We start from the raw sequence: 21,412 nt of genomic DNA, 5'->3' as shown, positions 1-21,412 counted from the left end.
AGCTGAATACAGTTAAGACCAAGTATATGGTATTTAATCCATGTAAAAGATTCTGGGAAAAGTTACTATGCTAAACATACACGGCCTGGAGCTGAAGGCCTGTTAACTCAATTTTTAAAAACTTTTAAAGTGCTCCTTTTTAGGTCTCGCCTGACCCAGCGCATGGGCTGGTCTGGCGAGACTTATTGAGAGGGCTCCAAAAAGTGCTACCAGGCCAGCCTAGAGCTACAGTGCATGTGCGTGGGCGCGCGCGCCGCGCTTTACCGCGATTACTTTCACGGCCTCTTTGATGTTTGATCACGATTGTGTTCACTTTCGCGGCCGCTTGGCATAGACAATAGGTCTCGCTTTTGTAAGTATTTAGTTATGCACCTGTTGCATGGCTAAACACTTATAAGGTCCCAAAGGCGAGACCTATTGGCTATGCCAATGCTTGTTATGACAATGTTTTGGATACCATTTGCTCAGCCTCCACGAGATCGCTTTATTAAAAAAAAATCTACAGCAAACTTCCCCTCGCAGCATTTCCAAGCACTTAGCTAGCCAATGAAGGGGGTTGTATGGCATGCTGTGTTTGTTCCTATTACAAGGAGACCTATGAACATTTTCTTTTTTTGCCCAGCATATGCAGCAAGTCGCTCTAAATGGATAATCCCAGCATGTCACTCGTTGGGTCTACTCGATTGGACATCTGCTCTATTTGGATGTTTTTTTTTAGGAAATTCACAGAGGGAGATTGCAGGTCACAAAAGGTATTTGCCTGATGGACACTTGAGGTATACGTGCCTTATTCTGGTTTTCCAGATCATTAGGACTGACCCTATTTAAGTATTGTAGTGCAGCGGAGAGGGCACTTTTGGCCAAAAAGGGTTGTTCATCTAGTAACCATTTCCCAACTCCTATAGACCAAGCACTCTTACAAGCAGTCTGCTGGGAGAGGCTGGAGATACCTCACCCATGTGGAATCACGTATGGTGAGGTCTTCAGCAGTGAAAGAGCATTACCCCACCTAAAATGGTCTGGCCTTCTGCACGCTGAGAGAGAGCACTATCTGCAAGGAAAAAGATTTCTTTCAAACTTCTATCACATTTTGTCTCAGGGAAGGCAAAAAAAATATACTTACTTTAGCTTTCAGGTACATTGTGAGCAATTAGCATCAGATCAAAAGGCAGCCTCTAATTCTGCATGGTTAGCAGGTTTGCATTTTGTTTTATTTTCAAACATTTTTGCAGCATCATTGTCATTATGGGTGGGTCATTACGGTCAGTACGTGTTCTTTAATATTGTGCACGTGAAGCAGCCATCTGTGTGGCAGTTCTCTGTTATCAGGAATTAATCAGAATTTTTGGTGGGATTAAGTCCTCGATATCATGTTTGTGTTTTATTGCTGATTCCAAGCCTGATTCACTTGGTGTCTTTAATACATTTTGTTCTGATCTTGTGCCATTGGGACAGGTAAAATGGTTTAAAGTGAAGTCTGTGCCCTTCTTTTTGTATGTACTGAAGAGTGCTCCCTGACACACACACTCTCCCCATTCAGGAGAAGACTCAAGCCTTTATACAACAGTACGAGGAAGTCGGTCTTCTGAATTCAGAGCGATACGCAGGCCTGGAGCGGGCACAGGCCCTGGTTGCACAGTTCTGGGAGACTCACGGAGATCTTAGCCCTTGGTTAGAGGAGACGCAGGGCTTAATAGAGCTTCTGCCACCGCCTGCCGTTGATCCGGACCTGCTCCGTCAGCAGCAGGAGGACATGCGGGTAAGTGCGCCTGGTTACATTACAATCATCCAGGACAAGGTGGTATTGCTTGATTGTCCACTTTGAGAACAGAACAGCAGATGATAATATACTTGCAATCCTTGAAGCTAAGCTCTGGCAGACTGGCACAGGAGACCAAAAGTCAGACATCAAACAATGCTTCAATACCTCGTGTGCGCAGCTTCTAAATACTGCCTGAGAGCCTTCCTTGCCATCTAGAAGCAAAGGAATGCATGCCTGTGTATTGGTTCTTTACCAGCCATACAATTTGTGCACATGACCTGTTGCGCAGTCGATCTCTGAATATGCACCTTTTTTTAATCTCTTCAGCTCCTCCGTGAATCAATAGCTGAGCACAAGCCACACATTGACAAACTTCTGAAGATTGGCCCTCAGTTGGAGCAGCTAAACTCTGAAGAAGGGCAAATGGTTCAGGAGCGCTACTCCAGTGCTGAAAGAGCCTACACTAAGATCAAGGATGAAGTGCGTCAGCGGGCAGTCTTATTGGATGAGGCTGTGGCTCAGGCTACACAGGTATGTGTTTGTGTCCTCTCCCTATCCTTTCTCTTTTATCATTAACATCCACCCCATCCTTCACTTTGTGCCACAGTTATTTCCCTGTCTTTCGCCAGCTACAGTTTTATCTCCCCATCCTTTTCCAGGTATGTGTTTTGTCGCCTCCATATTTCAACTCATGTTCATACGTTTTTCGTTCCCTTATGTAAACAAGTGTTCCCTCTCATTTCTTTACCTGCAAAAATCAGCAGTTTACATAGTCTTCGAGGTTTTGCACATAAAAGCAGGCTGCTCTGACTTCCAGCACACAACAGCAGTTACTGTCTATTTTCCTGAGTACTTTGTAGCAGTTTGTACGCTCTTCCTGCAATCTATCTAGCAGTCTGTGCTGTATTCCTTCTTCTGAACATAGCAGTTTGTAAAGGCGTCATGCTCGCTTCAACAGTCTGTTTTTAATTAATGTTCCTGCATTCACTTGCAGTCTGTCTTGTTTTCCTTTTCCTGCACACAACACCCCTCTGTGGTAGTCTACAGTGTTTATTTCATACAGTGTGGAGGATTCCTACCATGCAGGCTGATCCTAGACTAATCTGCACCTGTCTGTTTTGAGTTGTGTAACTGTGTAGGCTCCAGTTTTTTTGTTCATTTTATCCTTGTTTTACATCACGTTTGCACTAACCCTTTGTTTTTCCTCTCCCTCCCTCACCCCATGGATTGTTGTCTGTGTTTCGCTGCCTGCACCTCATGTCATCTGCATCATCACATTTCATGTGCTTCTCATGGCAGAATGCAGAGGTAAGGCAGCACCTTGCACCTCACGCTCAGTGCTCTCACCATCTTTTAGCCTCTCACCGTCTGTGTGTGTAATGACAACTTGCTGGGATCGCAGGGAGATCCGCATAGAGCTCACTGAAGGACAGACAGAGTAGTGCGGATACTCATTGAAGCACTCGGGCAGCAGGGGAGGAGCTCACTGAAAGCAGGTTGGGAGCTACAGATCTCCAAGGTCCTGCACTACCAGTGCTCAGTTGCTCAAGTAAATGCCCTACATATTTTGTGCAGCCTTTGTGATCTGTCAATAGACCTTGTTAGATGTGCAAATGTGTAGGTGTTGTAGACACTCTTATGGAATGTAGAAATACCATAGACACTTTGGGCATAATTTAGCCCTTAGCAAGCATCTTGTTTGTGGAAGTGTTTTTCTCCCTACCCACTGGTGGAAGACAATTAGCTTAGCCCTATTGAGAGTTCCAGATATGCCTACTAGCAGGTATTTAATGAAAGGATGCCCGTCTGTGCATTGGGTATATGGAGAAAAGTTATGCATACAGCTTTCTCTGTGTGCACCAAGAACATTTCTCTCTTTCTCTGCCTTGGTCTGTCATCAGGGGTCCTAGGCAGGAAAAATCAGTGGCAAATGCCTTTCCCTAACGAGGGAGGGGTACCTGCCACTGTGACCTGGCAGCCCAGTGGTGGACTGGGTGGTGGTACAAGGGAGTCCGATGAATATGTCAGATGAGGCTTCTCACTCGGAACCCCATGACTCCAGACCTATTGGTGAGGCGAGGGAACTATAGCTCTGAGGAATACTTCTGACCGCCGATTTCTCACCTTAAGAATATTACCAGGCACTAGACTGGATCTGAAGATTTTTCAGTAATGTGTCTTGTGTGCCATACTGCTCCATGGTGACTTAGAGCTGCCCAGATGTGACAGGGCGGAGCCGCACATATAAGCACCACAGCCTGCGCTCTTCTTTACATGCCCTTCAATACAGATCTGGAGCTCTGCTCCCAACAGTCCGGATTGTGTTCGAAGACAGTGTGCCAGGGAGGATATCTGTCCTGAAAAAACAACAGGATTCAAGCCGAGCTGCAGGAAACAGATGTCAGTCACAGATCTGCACAGCCTGTCCCTGCGCTGTTTGGGCTCTAGTCATGACTCAAAGCAGTGCGATAAGTACAGCTCATGCACCCGTAGGCAATCTGGGAGCTTGAGACAAAGCTTTACATCACCCAGCATAAGGAGAGGTCATGTTTGAAACAGAAATCCTGCTTCAAGACATGGGGTTCGTTTCTTTCATGGTCACAAGGCCGGTCCTGTGCTAAGTCCTGCTGAAAGCCCTGTCCCCACTCAAAATCTTCTGGTAAGTAGAAATTGAAAACCTGTTATAAGTTCAAGAAAGTGAAGCAGGACTCTTTCTCATTTTGCCACACAAAATCTAGGGAAAAGTCACAAGGCTACCACTCGAAGGGTCCACTGTTTTCTGACTCTGAGCCAGTCTCGCATTTGGTCACCAACCTGACACCATCCGCACCCCACCCCCACCACATCACACCTTACATCACCTTACAGCAGATGGCATCCTTTATTGAGGCAATGCTGCACATTCTCCAGATGCTATTGACTCCCTGTGGTGTGCATTCTGGCACTACGCAGCTGCAGCAACTCCAGTGGAGGTCCCTTCCCCAACATCCACTGCCCCTTCGGGACATTCCTAGGCCAGTACCAAAGCGGGTCCACGCCTATGTCATGCTATGAACGTATAAGTCAGAATCAGTAGTTGTGCACCCAGACCATCCGCCTCGGCTTCTCCCTTAACGCCAGTACTATCAGAGGATAGAGCCCCGCTTGAGCTCCAACTCCGATGAGGTCCAGGGCATAGCCAATGTTGCCCATGCAACTTATGCTGCTGAGGAGTGGCATAATCTACTCTCACCAAATAACTCGGATGAAGGTCTACAATAAGAATTGCAGAATGCCAGTGGGCTAGATAATTCACCGGAAACGGAGCTGGACTCACCACCTGGTCCACCAATGGTAGAAAGTGCCTACGTAGGATGTGTATTGGCACCAGTGAAGGCTCGCCTGGATGCGATCAGTCAGCTTTTCAGGGGATGTCGAAGTGTCCAAACGACATGCCCTTCGATGGATCTACGCTTATGAGATAGAGATGTAACTCAGGGCTCAAGCAATTCAAAGATGATTGCACCACAGGTCAGTCTTAGAGCTTATTGTCCCCAGCCAGGCAATTCCACTGTCAGAACTGAAAGTATAGGGGCTTTAGTTTTAGTGTTCCAGAGGCCAAGCTTTACCAGCAGTGCCAACTTTTTCAACCACTTAAGCAGCAAGCACAGTTTTTTTCGTGCAGCCATCTTACACCTCTTTCTCCCTTGTTGCAGCAGCCTCCAAGCAGCTTTGACTTGCCCTACAAGGCCCACAATCAGCATGCAATATGTTCATAGCATGTGTGGCTGTTTTGATGAAATGTGATGTATTATATGGTGTGATTGCGAGACCTCTCTGTGTAATACACTACCAACCTTTCTAGGACTAGACTTCGAGCACTCGGGCTTCAACAATGGAACCAGTGTAAAGCATTTTAGACAGCACCAAAACAAATATAGAAGAAAGAAACACAACTCTCAAGAAATTGGACACCAATATTTAAAAATAGCATTAATTTTTATGGATTTATGGACACTGTAGGAAAGTGCCCCTTTTTGACATGGTCACCCCCACTTTTTACCTGGTATCTGAGGCAATTTTGACAGAAGTGCACTGGGTTCCAGCTATCCAGGTCCCCAGTGCCAGATCACTTTCCCTAAAATTGTACAATTGTTTCCCCCCAATTGGCATTACTTTTAGCAGCTCCTGTAAGTCCCTCGTAAATGGTACCCCTGGTACCTAGGGCAGGGAAGCTAAAGTGGGTTTCTAAGGGGTGCAGCATGTATTGTGCCACCCTAAGAGACCCCTCCGCACACACATGCAACCTGCCGGTGCACGCTACATGCCATGGTGCAGAGAAAAGTAAAGACATAACATGGCACTCCTCCTGTGTGCCATGCCTACTGGCACTTCATGCAGTATAAGGTCAGTCACCACTACAGCAGCAGGCCTTTCAGACTGTAGGAAGCTGGCTCTGTATATGGTATACCGACTAGGTGGTTATACCGTGCACAGAGTTCAGGGGTTCCTCAAAAGTGTGCAGGGCCTAATGTAAAACCTAAAGTGCTCTAGTAGTGGTAGTGTTGGCGAGCAGCTTTATTCTTAAAACAGAGGAGTGTAGGACATTTATTGCACAACAATGACCAATATCAGATCCAGACCAACTTTAGAAAAATATACTTTGTATGTATTTTATTTAAAGACCAATATCTTTGCAGTAAGAGGAGAGCGTTTTTAAGTAACATTTTTTTTCACTTTTAAAAATTTACATATTTTCAGAACAGTTCAGTGTTATTCTATGGGGAAAACAATATCACGGTTATACAGGTAAGTAACACGCTTACAACTCTAGTCTTCAGGACCAAAGGTCAGCTAGTGGCAAGGGTTAGATGAGTACCAAAACTGAACCACTAGCGGCACAGGGTCAGCTGGGTGCAGGGTGCAAAATCAGCGTAGGGCGCCCAGTGCATTTCAATTGTTTTTTTTTCTTTTGGCAAACAACCAGCAGGCGTTGCACCAGCGGTTGCAGGAGGGAGACCAATGACAGAGATGTAGGGGGTCGTAGGAGCACCAAGCTCACCAAGTCCCAGGGGCTTCGGGTGCAGGGGTGTCTTTTGATGTCAGATTCTTATTACCGGAGCCAGTCGGTGGAGCCTCTGGATTCCCACTGCAGGTGCCACCGTGGAGATCAGGAGAGGTCAGCCAATGCTGGGCATGAGGTCAGTATCGCTGGGGAGACTTCACTGCACTGGTGAGCCACTCAGACTCGGGCCGTGGGAGTCTGGTGCAGAGTGGGCAGGGATCGCGGTTCCAGTTGGGATCCGTAGCCCTTATAGGAGTTTTCTTCTGGACAAGTCCGCTGTCCACGGGAGATTGGAGTCTTTTTCGAAAGCAGCAGTCCTCACAGGGTTTTCAGAGGTCGCTGGCTGCAAGACAGGTTGCAGGTTTGCAAAAGCTGGAGGCAAGCCAGTAGGGCTGGGGCCAAGGCAGTCGTCTTCTTCGATCCTCTCTGCAGTGATGTCTTCTTTTTTCTTAGATTGTCACAGATATAGTTTCTAGGTCTGGGAAAGCCACCTAAATACTAAAATCCTTTTGGAGGGAGCATAGACCTAGACCTGATTGGAGGGGCCTCCCCATCTTCAAGACGGCGGGGACTGACAGATGTGCTTCACGTCGCCTCCCCACCTTAGGGGTGAAGTTGGCAGAAGTGGGCACACCACCTATTCTCCTAGGTTTTCCTGCCGGTTTTCCCACCCAAACTGGGGGTGTAAACCAGGGGCTACCATCTGCAACTAGCAGCAGAGGAGGACGGGTTGCATTACAAAGGCGGCAGGCCTTTGAAGCATCCCCTTCGAGCACTGGCCCATCCTGGGGGAAGAGGTGACACCTCTGCCCAGTATGTGCATTGTTTCTGATCCCAGAGAGCAGGGGCTCTACCCAGGGGTCCAGAAACATATCTGGTGGTGGCTGACTGCCTACAGCCGGTCCGAGACCAAACCAGGATAGGTAGGTTTTCAGGGGGCACCTCTGAGGTCCTCTCTGAGTACACAGGACAATAAATCTCACACTGGCATCAGTGTTGATTTTTTTTAAAGGAGTAATTTGGTACCAAAAACCCCTGTGTTAGTGAAGCCATATTAGTGCTAGGGGACTCGAATTGTCGAGTTTCCAGCTCATGTTCTCTGTATGGCTTCACACTAATAAGGAATGGACCCTAATTGTGTAGGGGCATAACTGCTCATGCAGATTCGTCCTCATCTGTGGGATAGTGCACCCTGCCTCAGGGCTGTGAGCCCTGCTAGAGGGGTGACTTACCTATACCTTCAGGCAGTGCTGGTTGGCTTGGCACCCAGGCATGTTTTCCTCCCTCACAGGGGCATGCAGGCTTCAAGGGCAGAGGCATAGTCCCAGTGAGGGGCCCCTTCAGCTCCCAGGCCCTAGGTACCAAGGGTACCATTTACTAGGGTCCTACAAAGGGCAGAAGTACCAATAGTGGATATGTTTTGGGAAAGAAGCACTGGCATGGGGGAACCTGTGCACTACAATTGCAACCACATGAAACCCAGGCAAAAAGTGGGGGCTTACTGTGCAAAAAGAGGCGCTTTCTCGCACTCCCCCTGGTAACTTTACTATGTTATTGCAATTTAAAATATCGTGTGTGCCCTCGAGACTTTCAGTGTAATAAAACGTAGCTTTGCAGAAGAGGCTACTACTAATGGAGCCCTGTAAATGTTTGGGGAACCCCTGGACTCTGTGCACAGTATAACCAACTAGTGCTGATACCATATACAGAGCCAGCTTCCTACATTCAGCCAGACCCCAAGTCAAGAATATGGAAGCTGTCTCGTGATCTCTCTGCTGTTAAGGTGAGGTAAGTAAGGAGCACCCTATTGGCTTAGTATAGGTCATGGATGTTCTAGGCTCCCCTGTCTTTAAGATGGTGTAACAGCAAAGAGCTACCGTTCTTCCTTCTCCTAAGCTGCTATGCAGGGAAGACCTTGTGGCTCAGGTAGTTGTCAAGCTGTCCTTACACAGGTCATTACAGTCAGCGCGGCCTTAATATTCCTGGAATTCAGGTCTGTCCTCCTGGCATGCTCCGTCTAGTTCCTTGATAAACAGAGAGGTGGTCCTTCTCTTTCTAGGTCACAGTATAAATCAGTTCTGTGCACCAGGCCTCATTCAGGAGGAAGTGTAGCAATCCAGGAGAGATTCTACCCCTGGGCCTGCAATCTTCTCTCTTGCCCAGCTATACCGACTTTCTTGGTGTTGTTTATTATGAACAAAGTAGAAGCTGAGAAGGCCAAACCACCTTCTATGTAAAATGGAGACGTGGTCTTTTGGACCTCTCCTGAAGAGATCATTCATAAATCACACATGCCCAAACTTAAAACCGACAATCTTCCTACATGCCTCAGGCATTATGAAGGTAAAATGGCCCTTGTTATGGGTACTAGATGGACTTTTTACATGGGAGTGCTACTAAGCAGTGTCTCGAAAGGGTACAGGTAAAAGGTCACGTGCCTTGGAGTTGAAGCTCTTAGGCAGCACTGTTAGTCACCATTTAGTCTGAGTTGAGATTATTTAGCCAGTCGCGCTGAGGTTGGTCGTACACTTTGCATGCCCGTTGGCAGCAGAGCACAGGTCGATGTCAACCAAATAGAGAAAAACAGGGAATACCTCCAATGAACCTGCATGACTGGTGGGTTGAAAAACATGAGGCTGTCCAAAAAACATACTGTTTTGGAGTGGACTTTTTCTTCCAAAATTACCTTGATTGTGACTAATTTGAATTCACAGCTCACATTTCAGACCAGTTAGGTAGTGAAAGAGTGTGAATAAACTGCTCCATAGGGAGCCAAATATAAGACTGGGTGACTTCCTGTGTTCTAGAATGAGGAGGTGCAGCGGGCGCTTGCTGCTATTGTTGGAAACAGCTATCAGCTCAGCTGGCTCAGTGGGCGGGTTGCTTAGTTACACGCTCAGAAATGCTGCAAACCATTCTGGAAATGGCAGCTGTTGGACAAGGACCGGTCTCTTCCGGATCATTCCCAAAGAGATGCATGGATATGCACATGACTCAGTGGCTTGGATATCCCAGAATAAAAAGAGGTTGCAGGAGGCAGCATGCTTGTCTCTAAAGGAGTGATAGCAGTATTCTTGTTAATCCACCTTTTTATTGAATGGCTTTCAGAGAGATTCAGAGATGGAAAGTTAGTGTGATGTCCAAAGGACATGCTTTGAATAGTTGACATTCTACGCCAATGCACTCTTTCACACACACACTTGTTTATGCCTTTGTTGGGTGAGACACTGCCCATTTCTTACAAACACTCAACTTGTGGATATAGCAGCATTTGGTGCCAAGAGTTAAAACTGCTTGCAAAGCTTTTTAGTTCTGGCCTGAAAGTACAGCTGTGTGCTGACCTGTTACGAGTTTGTGTGTATATACATCCATGTGTGTGTATATATAGACACAGACAGAGAGACACACACACCCCCTCGTCTTCCAGGACGCAGTCTTGGAAGTCCTGAGGGACTATCTTGCATTGTAAAAGTACACCCAAACACACTGCTGTCCTGTTTTGTTTCTTTTTTCTTCGCATTGGCAAAGCAAATAGAGTTGTGTGATAAGCAGCATTTGTGCATGCAACACATATAAACATCATGTGTTATGCCTGTGTTTGTATGTGTTGGGACATTAAAGGAAAACGTGTTGATTGGCTTTGCCAATACTCATTTAATGTGGGCAAGACCGGTGCTGAAACACTGCACTTGCACACTGTCACATGCGACTCTGATCTCATTCTTGTTTGTGTTCTGTATACAGATGGTCTTCCTGCTTGCTTAGGGGTGTTTGCCAGTGCCAATTCATGTCAGTTGCTTGTTTAAAAAATCCATCTTATGTTGGTGGCATCTCCGTATGGATGACCCACCTCTGACCGCCGTACATTTTCGTGCACTTGCCCTTTCTGATCTGGTGTAGGTCGACACTGGCTGCAGAACCAGAAGCCCTAGATATCTGAAAGAGACACGTTAGTGATAGATTCCTTACCATAGTATATCCCCAGGCGTCAGACTGTATCCGGAAAGTTTTTTGTAGCAGTACCCCTGCGCGTCTGTAGGTGGCGTCGTGCGGCTCCACGTCCGTCGCTGGCGTCGTAAGTGCAGAGATGAGGTCACGGCTACCCATGCGCGCTGACGTCAGTTCTGTACACGACTTTTCGCGCCAGGAACGCAGAGCCATGCAAGAAACTGAGCACTGGTGCCATGAAACTAGGGCCCGGAAAGGGGTATGACCTTAACCCTAGAATCAGTTTGCAGACAGGTAAGGAATCTATCACTAACTAATGTCTCTTACAGATATATCGTTACACAGCTAGTAACTTGTGCTTCTAATTGTATCTTTTCTCCTAAAGAAGCTCAGTGTACTTCCTTGTTCCTCAGTTCTGTTACCTGTCCAGAAACAGGTAAGTTCACTTGGTCACACACAGTAGAAGTTGAAGTGCATCTTCAACTTCATAAGTACTGGCCATGTTATCAGACTGAGCAGCAGTAAGCATTATCAGACCTGTGCCTCTTCTATTCCGGCCCTCCTTCCAGCTGCTTAGTGCAGTCATTCTGCGTTCACTCTTGAAGCAAGTTGTATAGGTCAATTCATGTTTGTTCTGTGCAACATTACAATGTTTCTGTTACCTATATTCTACTCGAGGCTATTGTCAGAAGTCTTATTGGTTATAGAGTTGTCTGATTTACGCAGGGTCCCAATCTTTGGGCAGTAACTAGTCTGATTCTGTTTGAACCACAATAATTGGCCTTTGTCTGGCTGACACTGTCAGAGCCCCAGTCACACGTCCATGACTGAGCAAGTACTGACTGAAGCCCAGTCCTTGTCCCTGAACTCGTCAGATAAAGATCAGACACCAGTCTTTAAATTTGGACTGGGGTGTTTTGCAGATATAACCTATTGTATATTCCTTACAGTGCAGTGTTCTACTATTTATTGGATGAGCTAGGACAAAAACCCTTTTTTTAATAAAGGCTTTTGGTAGAATAAAGATGGAGTCCGTATGGCTAAGCATGGCATTGACCTGAAGCATGCAGTGTGCCACTGCACATCATCCTTCCTCAGATTGTTTTCCTCCACTGGGATTAAAAGCAGGATACAAAACAATGGTTCCAGTTAAGTGGATATTTCCTTACTGGCCGACCTCAAGTCTTTGGCCTGGACTTTTATTTTATTCTGTCCAAGCTCTAAATCGTTTTCCCAGGACAGGGAGGTTACTGCCCATGCTTCATCCTAAGTCCACAGTGTGCTGAGGCTGGATATGCCTGATGCCTTGACCTTGGAATGGGCTGGTGCTGGCTGGGCCTCTATGCCTTTAGCCTTGAAATAAGACCAGTTCCAGGTGCATTGCCCTGGACAGGTTTAACATTATCAATGCTGTGGTCTCTGTACTGGGCTGATTGTGGCCAGGCCTCTGTCATTGTAGACCCTAGTTTTCAAGGCACATAGTCCTTTCAGGGGCAAGGTGGCATGGCAGAGGACTCCAGTGGGACCTCTAGGACCAATTTACAAAGAGCACCATCTCCTTTTGCGTTTCTCCGCTCTTGAAGCTCGCTAGAATGGGCACTGAAAGAGTCTTTAATCTATCCTGGTTCCAAGGCTTGTACTTGGTCTTCAGCACAGGGACCATATTTTTCCAACTCTTCTATAACTGCACTGGTTACCTCATTCATTTGAATTAATTTAAAAGCAATATGCTTGGTGCACTAAGAGGTTTACCCCCCTAAACGGCCTCATTTTCATCTGAGATTTAATTGATACTCACGGGGTGTGTTTTAAGAGTTAATAGCTGGTTTTGGAGAAACCCAAGTACCACTTGAAAACTATGAGTGGCAGGTCTTTTTCTATTGCGGCCGTCGTAAGGTGGAATTCTCTCCCTTTATCTCTACGCCATGAATCCGATATGTGCAAATGTAGGCTGCTACTGAAGATCTGGCTTTTCCCCACTTAGGATTGATTTGTATCTCTCTAACTTGCTTGGTTTCATTTTGCATCATTCAGCATTGTTGAGTAGTATTTATTTTTTTTTAGCACCTAACTACCCTAACAAGGGAGCAAGCAGCGCTGTATGAGTAACCTAAACTAAGAATCTAAATATTGATAATTGTAAACAATGCCGGCTTTAATCTTATGTTGTATAGTGTTGGTCTGGACACCATATGTCCACCTATTGGCATTGGCTATGCTTGTGTGCACGACTAACTTTATGTATATTTCAAAAACATTTAAGTATTTCAGGAGAATACACAAATTGGTGTCTTTGAACAGATGCTTGCACTAGCCTGCTTTACTACACTATCCTGATGCAATGTGAGCTACACGTTAACAATAAAAACAGACTATCTAGGTGCTTTTGCCTTATTCCATGCAGTAGTGCTTCAATTGAATTCTGTAATTCAGCAAACTTGAACCGCAGCTTTTTTTTCTGTTTAATTGTAGCTTTATAGCAACTATCTTCTGTTTCCAGTGCTTAGCCTCCATTACCAGATTAGCATTCCTATAGATTTAGTATTACTCTTTCTGAAATGCAGGAGTAGTATTGAGAAGGTTAACATAAAGGGAACATGTCCGAGCCTATGTGGAAAAGCTGTGCTTATATACACTGAAGTTGCACTTGTTTGAAAATGTTGCAAACGTATTTTCTGTACTTGCCATTCAGGATCTTATCCATGATATTTGTAAAATGAGACACACTGCTGTTCTAGAAGCCTCAACTTCAAAGCCTTTCGTCCGGTGCTTGTGCTCCAGTGTCACCATATTTTAGATCCTACATTGACAAGCGTCTTCTCCTCCTTTTTGTCCAGTTCCATGACAAGATTGAACCCATGCTGGAATCCCTGGAGTCTCTGGCCTCTCGTTTGCGCTTGGCCCCACTCATCCCCGCTGAGGTGGAAAAGATCAGGGATGCCATCAGTGATAATAAGAATGCCTTGATGGAGCTGGAGAAACTGCAGCCATCCTTTGAGGCCCTCAAGCGGCGTGGGGAGGAGCTTATTCAGCGTTCGCAGGGTGTTGATAAGGATCCTGCTGCTAAAGGTAGGTGCTGTGAATGCATGCCCCATCATGCAACTGTTTCAGTGAGGAGAATTGGAGGGGGAAGAAGTGACGTAAAAATAGAAGAAGGCATGAGCATGCTAAAATTCTTGTACGTAAGGTTTTACCAGAGGGTGGACATAGTGCCATGGCTGGTTTTATGAAAGTGCTTTGAAAGGCACATCATACCTGTGCTGGGCCAGTAGGGCAGGCCCAGTAAAGGACACATGAGTAGAGTTGGCTCGGTAGTGAGGAGAGGGAAGGCATAGTAGTGCCATGGCTGTGTTGGTCAGGGCTATTTTAATGCAGACAATACCACGGTTGGCTCCCGAACAGGGTAAGGGGAGGAGACGTACTGCAAAGGGGAGTAGAATATGGTATAGGGAGGCCTGGCTTGAGAAGCTAGCACATTTACATGGCTCTATCTGGGAGAAAGGAGATGGCAAACTGTATTTGCTCCTTAGGACATGCCTAAGGTAGGAAATATACGGTGATGTTTTGCCTTTGCTGCCTGTGAGACAGAGGACACGCTTCTAGGGCTCTGTAGCACACTGCTAGTGAAGAGTCCATCATTCATTAGGGTACATAGCATGTGGAACTTTAAATGTCAAAACAGTATTGACACAGCTTCGTGTCATAGTACAGTCAGTGCTAAATATCTTGCTTTCAGAAAAAAAAATCTCATAAGGACGAAATAAGCAATGTGTCTACTTTCTATTGAATTGTTTTGGGCTGAGCGCAGCGGTACCTTGTAACTGGTATAAATTAACATTAAGAAATTCAGATGTCAGAGTATGCTTTGGTTGCTTCTCATTTAAAGTTTACCATACATTATAAAAGGGACCAGTGCAGCATCTGCAGCCATGTGGCAGCTTAAGGCTTCTCCTGGGCTTTTCCTCTTGCAGTTTTTGTTTCCTCTCTGGGGCTTTGATCCAACAGTGTTCATGCTTTTCCTTTCTCCAATACAATGCTCTTGCTGTTGCTGGAAAAAAAAGGCTATGTGGGACCTATGGTGATTAATTGGGCAACACCATTGAATACTTCAAAAGTACCACTTTTCCAAACAATACATATACAAGTTAAAGACAAAAAACTTGAGCTATTAGCAAATAACTTTAAAAACTGCTTACTGAAAAGTAAAACAGGAAACCCCCAGTAACGGGACATTGTTTGAGAGCTGTGTGCGTTAGAGACTCATGTCTGTGAGAGAGACAGAGAAAGTTAAAAAGAACAGGAAAGCACTCCTTAATCTAGGCAAACAAGGCGCCTAGATGTGATAGCGGAATCAGTGCTATCTGATAGAGACTACTAGCCGCAGATTCCTTCATGTAGAATTATCCTCAGGCGTGAGACTGGATCCGGAAACTTTTTTGCCACAGCATCCCTGCGCGCCAGGGGGCGGGGCGACACCACGCGACTCCGCCTAGGCGTCGTCCGTGGCATCAGCGAGGTCACATAAGTCCCACCCTGGCGCGCCTACGTCAGTTTTTTACTTTTCCGCGTGCAACGCTGATCCGGTCTTGCTACGGGCCTGTTTCGGGCCCTTTTTTCTTCCTCATTGTCCTTCTCTTGGTGGAACAGTGTGCGAATGCCTTCGGGCTTCAAAGCTTGCACGTCGTGTGGGCATCTTATGTCAGCGACGGAGCCTCATCGTATTTGTATGTGGTGTTTGGGGGAGGATCACGGCACCACCGATTGTGAGCCGTGCCAACAGTTGAACCCGAAGTCGCGGCAGGAGTGCCGAATGAAACTTCTCTGAGCGCATCTCTCCAGGTCGGCCTCCTCCCCTCGATCAGCCTCGGCAGACGGGTTCAGATACGGCTGTGGTAGTCGTCATCGCCCTTCCCTGATGTCGCGAGAGCGTCGCTCACCAGTGGGTAAGTGTCGCAGTTTGTCCCTGGGGGCCGGGTTTCGGCCTGCCGCGGGTATGGACTCTCCGCTGGAGAATCGGCCCCGCTTGTCCTCCTACCCACCGTTTCCCGGTGACAGAGCGTCGAGAGTCCTGATGGAGACATATGCGGCGGCTTTGCAGGCCTCGCTGGCATCTCCTCCTCCTCCTCCTTTCCCTCCTGGGGCGTCAACGGTTCCTTTGCCTTGCGCGGGGCCTTCCGCGGCGCCGCCGGTGGCTCCGGCCCCGGCTGGGTCAGATCCAGGCTTGGAGGATGTGGTGCTTTTGGGGTGCTGCTCCTCTGGGGTCCCTCCTTCACACCACGGCATCTCTGCCTCGCTGCAAACTCCAGCGGGAGTCCATGTGGTGTTGCGTGAGGTCGCCGGGGCTCGGGTTGCTTCCCGGAGCCCCTCTCGGTCCGTTGACAAGGTATCTAAGGCCAAGGTGACGCCGCTACGGTGCCGGCAGCTGCTTGACTGGGCAGCACCACATGGGTCGGTAGACTCTCCTCGTCCCGCTCCGGGTCGAGGCTCGGCGCGAACCCCTCGCCCTCCCCTGGGACTTTCTCGTCCCTCCACGCAGGCGGCTGCCTCGTCGGAGGGCGAGTCGGAGGTTGGGTTGGCCCTGGCGGCGCCGCATGATTCACCGGACCACCTCTGTCGTATACTGGGCTGAGGCTGGCGGAGGACTTCGTATCACTCCCCTGGTCCTTCTCGTCCCTCCACGCAGGCGGCTGCCTCGGCGGAGATCAAGTCGGCGCCATTCCAATGTCGCCCCATGTCCACTGCGACTCCGGCCCCGCTCCGGTCCCCGGCGCAGTGTGACTTCGAGGAGCCTTATCCAGTGTCTCCTTCGGCGCATGCTGGCATTACCGCTCTGCCTCAGGCTGCGGACTCTACGGCTCCTGACAAGCGTCGAGTTGCGTATTCGTCTTCGGACGCTCCCTCTTCTCCGGAGGCTGCCTGCATATTAGTGTCGTCCTCCCCGGAGACTGGCCTCCTAGTGGTGTCTTTTTCACCAGCATAGTCGAAGGGTGGCTCCCCGCCGTTTCTGAGGCAGCAGTGTTCGCCGGAGGAGTGCAGGTCCCTCATTCCTCGGCTCCTCCTACCTTCCAGGTCTGGCCCCTGCCCATTCCGCTCGGCTTGGGGGAAGGCCACCTTAGTCTGCAGCCGTCGCCCATGGAGGAGCTGCTTTCTCCGCCGTGGGGCCCTACAGAGGAGGGTGCGGCCTTTGCTCGCATGGTGTCCACGGCTGTGGATATTCTGCGCATGGGTGACCCGATTGTTCATTTTCCGACGGATCATCTCTTGGAGGTTCTCCACCAGGGCTCTGGTGGGAGGGAGATCTTGCTTCCCTTTGAGGGTTTGCTCCTTTCGTCCCTGATGGGGACTTGGGGGCGTCCTGCCTCAGGGGATCCGGTGCCACAGCACCTTCTACACCGGCACATTACGGCGTTGCGTGACCCAGCGTGTCTTTCCCCACCCCTCTGCCGCCAGTCCTCTTTTGCGGACTGCCTTTCCCTCCCTGCCGCTGCTGTTGACTCCGCCCTCCCGGGAGGCCCGCTGGCTGGACTCTTGGGGGCGCAACATGTTTCCCTCGACCAGCACGGCCCTGCGGGCCCTGAACACCTTGTGTGTCCTGGCTAGGGCCTCCTCTTGTCTGTGGGACTCGGTTGAGTCTTTGGGGTCCGCAGCTTCACAGGAGACTGTTCAGGTGGACTTTTATTTTTTATTTATTATTATTAAATTTTTAGTAGAAAATTAACAAACATTATAAACAATAATAACAAAGCATAGACACAGTCCAAACGTAAGCAGCCTCCTACAGCAAATCATATACATACATTCAAAGCATATGTCATAAAATAATTCAAGCAGTAATAGGTAAAGAGTATTTAGAATGGAAACTAAAGATTGGTCCCACCAACTATACAAGCCGTAGCACCCTATCCTGCGTGTCGCCATTTAATGGAGAAAGAGAAAGTGGGCAAGGGCGAGCAATACATAACATAGGTTGTACCGACCTGTCGGATCCTAAGGGTTGGAAGTAGCCCCCGACAGGGGTGCGTCATCTCCATGCTCAGACATAGCAGGGGGTGGTTTCTGGGCAAGATATAGGGCCCAGAAGTTTTTAGGCCTGTTACGGGGCGGCAACAACTCGCTGTAATTTTCGGTTTGGGTACAACAGTAGAGCATATCTCTAGTCCACTGAGACAGCGTCGGTGTTGGGCCTCGAAGCCAACAGACCGCTACACATCTCTTCGCAAGGAGCAGCGCCATATCAACAAGGTGTCTATGTTTCTTGGGGAGTGGTTGTGAATAGCCCAGTAGGGCTAGGAGCGGGTCAGGGGACAGAGACATGTCCGTAATGCGATTAATTTCCAAGAATATATCACCCCAGTAGTGGGCAATCCCCGGGCAGGTCCAGGCCACATGCAGAAAATCAGCTGTAGACTCTCCGCATCTATCACACTGGGGGCTGTCACGTAGACCAAAGTGGTGTAAACGCTCCGGGGTGTGATAAACCCGGTTGAGGAATTAAAAGTGGATCAGTCTATGGCGCCCATTAAGTGAGATTCGTTTGGTGCTCAGGCAACAGTATCGCCACTTATCATCGGTCAGGTCTATCTGTAGATCCCGTTGCCATTCCAACCGGGGTTTCGCATAGGCACCGTCTCTAGCAGTTAGCGTGGAGTGGTAAATTCTAGTAACCAATTTAGCCGAGGACTGAGCTAAATTTGATATTTCCCTAAGGGCGTGTCTGACTCTGTGAAATTGAAATAACGCCAGGGGAGTACAGACTGTGTCCCCCTCAGTGACATCCCTCAAGGAACGGGCAGTACCGTCGCCAAAGAGGTCCCCCATGGTATGTATATGGAGTGACTGCAGCGCAAGGAGAACCCCTCTGTTCCTGCATGGCGCCAGCCAGCTGCACCAGTCCAATCGGGCTAATGGGGCATACAGATTATTACCGGCATGAGCAGCCAATATATGGTGCCAAGCGTGTACGACTGAATTAAGAGAGTCCATTATGCCCGTACGCCTGTCTCGAGGCGAAAACAGCAAGGCGGGCAGAGGCCTGGGATCAGCGACGATAGTCTCAATCAACAAGTGGGGTATGTCCGAGGGTCCGTGTATCCAATAATGTGCATGTGAGGATTGGGCGGCTCTATAGTACAATTCCAAGTCTGGAGCACTAAGGCCTCCCATCGCATATGGTAGCGTCAATATCCTCCAGGCAACGCGTGGTTGCTTGCCCCTCCATGCCAGGCGCACCAATAGAGAGTGAAGACGACTAAAGAATGCTTTGGACAGAACCATGGGAATGTTCATGAATAGGAAGAGAAATCGCGGTAGAACTATCATTTTCAGGAGTGCCACTCTGCCCATCAGAGAGAGCGGGAGGGCAATCCCATCTGTCCACATCATCCTCCAGTTTGGAGATGGCAACTCCATAATTTTCCCGCAGCACAACCTCCGAGTCAGTGTGTAGCCGGATACCCAAGTATCGTACAGCCTCTGTGGACCATAAAAGGGGGTATTCCGGCTCAAAGCGGACCGTGGCCGGAGTAAGAGGGAACATAATGGGCTTGTTCCAGTTGACCCCTATGCCTGAAAGAGAACCAAAGAGGACCACCTCCTTTAACACCGGAGCAAGGTGGGTCTCAGGCTCCCTAACATAGATTAGCGTATCATCCGCATATGTTGATCCAATTAGGTGATAATTTGGGAATCGTATGCCCCTGTGGCCGTGGTACTCACGAAGTGCACAAGCCAGGGGTTCTGCCGTCAGGGCATACAATATTGGTGAGAGAGGGCATCCTTGCCTCGTGCCTCTAGAAATATGTATGGGATCGTAACTAGGGACCCAATCCGAATGCGCGCCGTGGGGGAGAAGTAGAGTGTCGTAAGTAATTGCAGGAAAACCGGCCCCCCTCCCATACGGCTTAGCACATGTCGCATGAAAGGCCACTCAACAGAGTCGAAGGCCTTCTCCATGTCCAAAAACACCGCGACCGCCGGGACCTCCGAGCGGGTATGTTGTAAAGCAGGGAAGACAGTTCGCAGGTTATAGGTTAAGTTACGGCTGGGAACAAAGCCAGCCTGCTCAGGTGCCACCAGGGTGGTGACCAGTGGGCTAAGGCGATTGGCAAGTATCTTCGCAAAGATCTTAGCATCCACGTTCATGAGGTACAACGGACGGTACGAAGCACACTCCTCTGGTCGCTTCCCAGGTTTGAGCATGGCCACCAGTATCGCCTCTCGCATAGTTGGAGGCATACTGCCTGAGGTGCATATATCCTCAAACAGTGTGAGTAAGTGGGGAAGGCCACTGTGAGACCGTCACTTCCCGGAGCACTACCGGCCCTCATCTCCGAGAGGGCTAGCAGCACCTCTCCACGTTCGATTGGCCTCATCAGGAACTCGCGGTGCCAGTCGGACAACCAGGGGAGTTGAATATGCGGCAGGTAGTCCTCTATACGTTCATCAGAGCAGTGACCGCGGGAAGAGTAGAGACCAGCATAGTATTCCCGAAATTGCTCCGCTACCTGATCCTCCGTAAGCGGAGGGTCACCTTGCTGTAACCTAATATCTGGAATCGCGGTTCTGGCCCTCCGCTGCTGCAGATCTGTGCCAGCACCCTACCAGGCCTCTCCCCCTCGCCATAGGTACGGGCAGTGGCATATTTCCCGAGGTGTTTTAGAGTTTGCGCCAGGGCCCGGTCGAATTCCTCACTATGTACTGGACTGTTCAGGTGGACTTACGGCATCATGCATTAGATGGCCGGGAGCTAGCGGCGTTTATCCGTTACTCCGCTCTGGACATCTCGGAGGTGCTGGGCTGGGCCATGGCTTACTCAGTCGCTCTCCGTCGCCATGCTTAGCTGTGGGACGGCGTCTTCCCCGAAAATATTCGGGAACTGCTCATTGATCTCCCGTTTGATGGTAGCCTGTTGTTCCGTGCCCCAGCTGACTCCACCATCCAGAGGTTTCTGGCGGGGCTCCGTCCTCCTCCCCCTTATACTCCTCCTCCTCCTCTTTAGTGATTAAGGAATTCAGCTGGTTCCGGTCCTCCTTGGGACGGTCGCTCTTGCGGTGGAGTGTGTTTTCTCGCCATTGAGTCCTCCTTGTGGGGACTTTGGCAATGTTGGCTGCTGGACGGCCCTTGTTCGCTGTGTGTGTGTTTTTTGCTAGAACTGTTATGCAGACTTGGCCCAGAGATTAGGCCTTCTGTTGTTCTTTGGGCTGATTGTCAAGCCGTTCGCGGGGTGTTTTCCCTGTGGCTCTTTTGTTTTTCCTCTGTTGCGAAAGTTCTTCCACAGAGGGTTCCCATGTCTTGGGACTTAACGTACCCTGTGCGGGGTAGTGGTAGCTGTTATACAGCTTGCGCTCTGCTAGGGAGTTCTAGTGGCCCTTTGGTGCCTGTTCTCCGTGGCGTTTCTGTATGTTACTTTGCTTCTTGAGGGCGTGTGCGCGGCCCCTCGTGGGGGTGGGGCCGGCCTTTCCTCTTCTCCCTGCTTGGGATAATTCTGTGCCCTCCCTTGTCAGGTGTTGTCCACTCGGTCTTCCTTGGGCTCTGGGCTGTTTTTTTCTTGTTTCTGGCGGCTTGTCTGTTGGCGCTGCTCTGGTTGGCCTGTTGCCTTCCATCCGGTGTGGCTTAGCATTCTTTTCCCTCGTTTCCTTGGGCCCTCTGGGCTCTCCCCT

The 21,412-nt window shown here is 48.9% G+C and overlaps 1 protein-coding gene across 5 annotated transcripts in view; it reads left to right on the top strand.

Moving 5' to 3' along the window:
- MACF1 (microtubule actin crosslinking factor 1) overlaps positions 1 to 21,412 on the top strand; it is a 1,146,281-nt gene that overhangs the window by 859,864 nt on the left and 265,005 nt on the right. For all 5 annotated transcript variants that reach the window (XM_085648361.1, XM_085648360.1, XM_085648359.1 and 2 more), the window contains 3 exons: positions 1,541 to 1,759; positions 2,090 to 2,293; positions 13,592 to 13,823. In XM_085648361.1, coding sequence (XP_085504487.1) covers positions 1,541 to 1,759; positions 2,090 to 2,293; positions 13,592 to 13,823 — 655 coding nt within the window. The remainder of the gene's footprint in view (positions 1 to 1,540; positions 1,760 to 2,089; positions 2,294 to 13,591; positions 13,824 to 21,412) is intronic.

This window comes from Triturus cristatus, chromosome 3_2 (assembly GCF_964204655.1).
Source record: "Triturus cristatus chromosome 3_2, aTriCri1.1, whole genome shotgun sequence".
In the NCBI taxonomy this organism is placed as follows: domain Eukaryota; kingdom Metazoa; phylum Chordata; class Amphibia; order Caudata; family Salamandridae; genus Triturus; species Triturus cristatus.
Note: the sequence above shows the minus strand (reverse complement) of the source record. Positions and strands in the feature narration are given on the sequence as shown.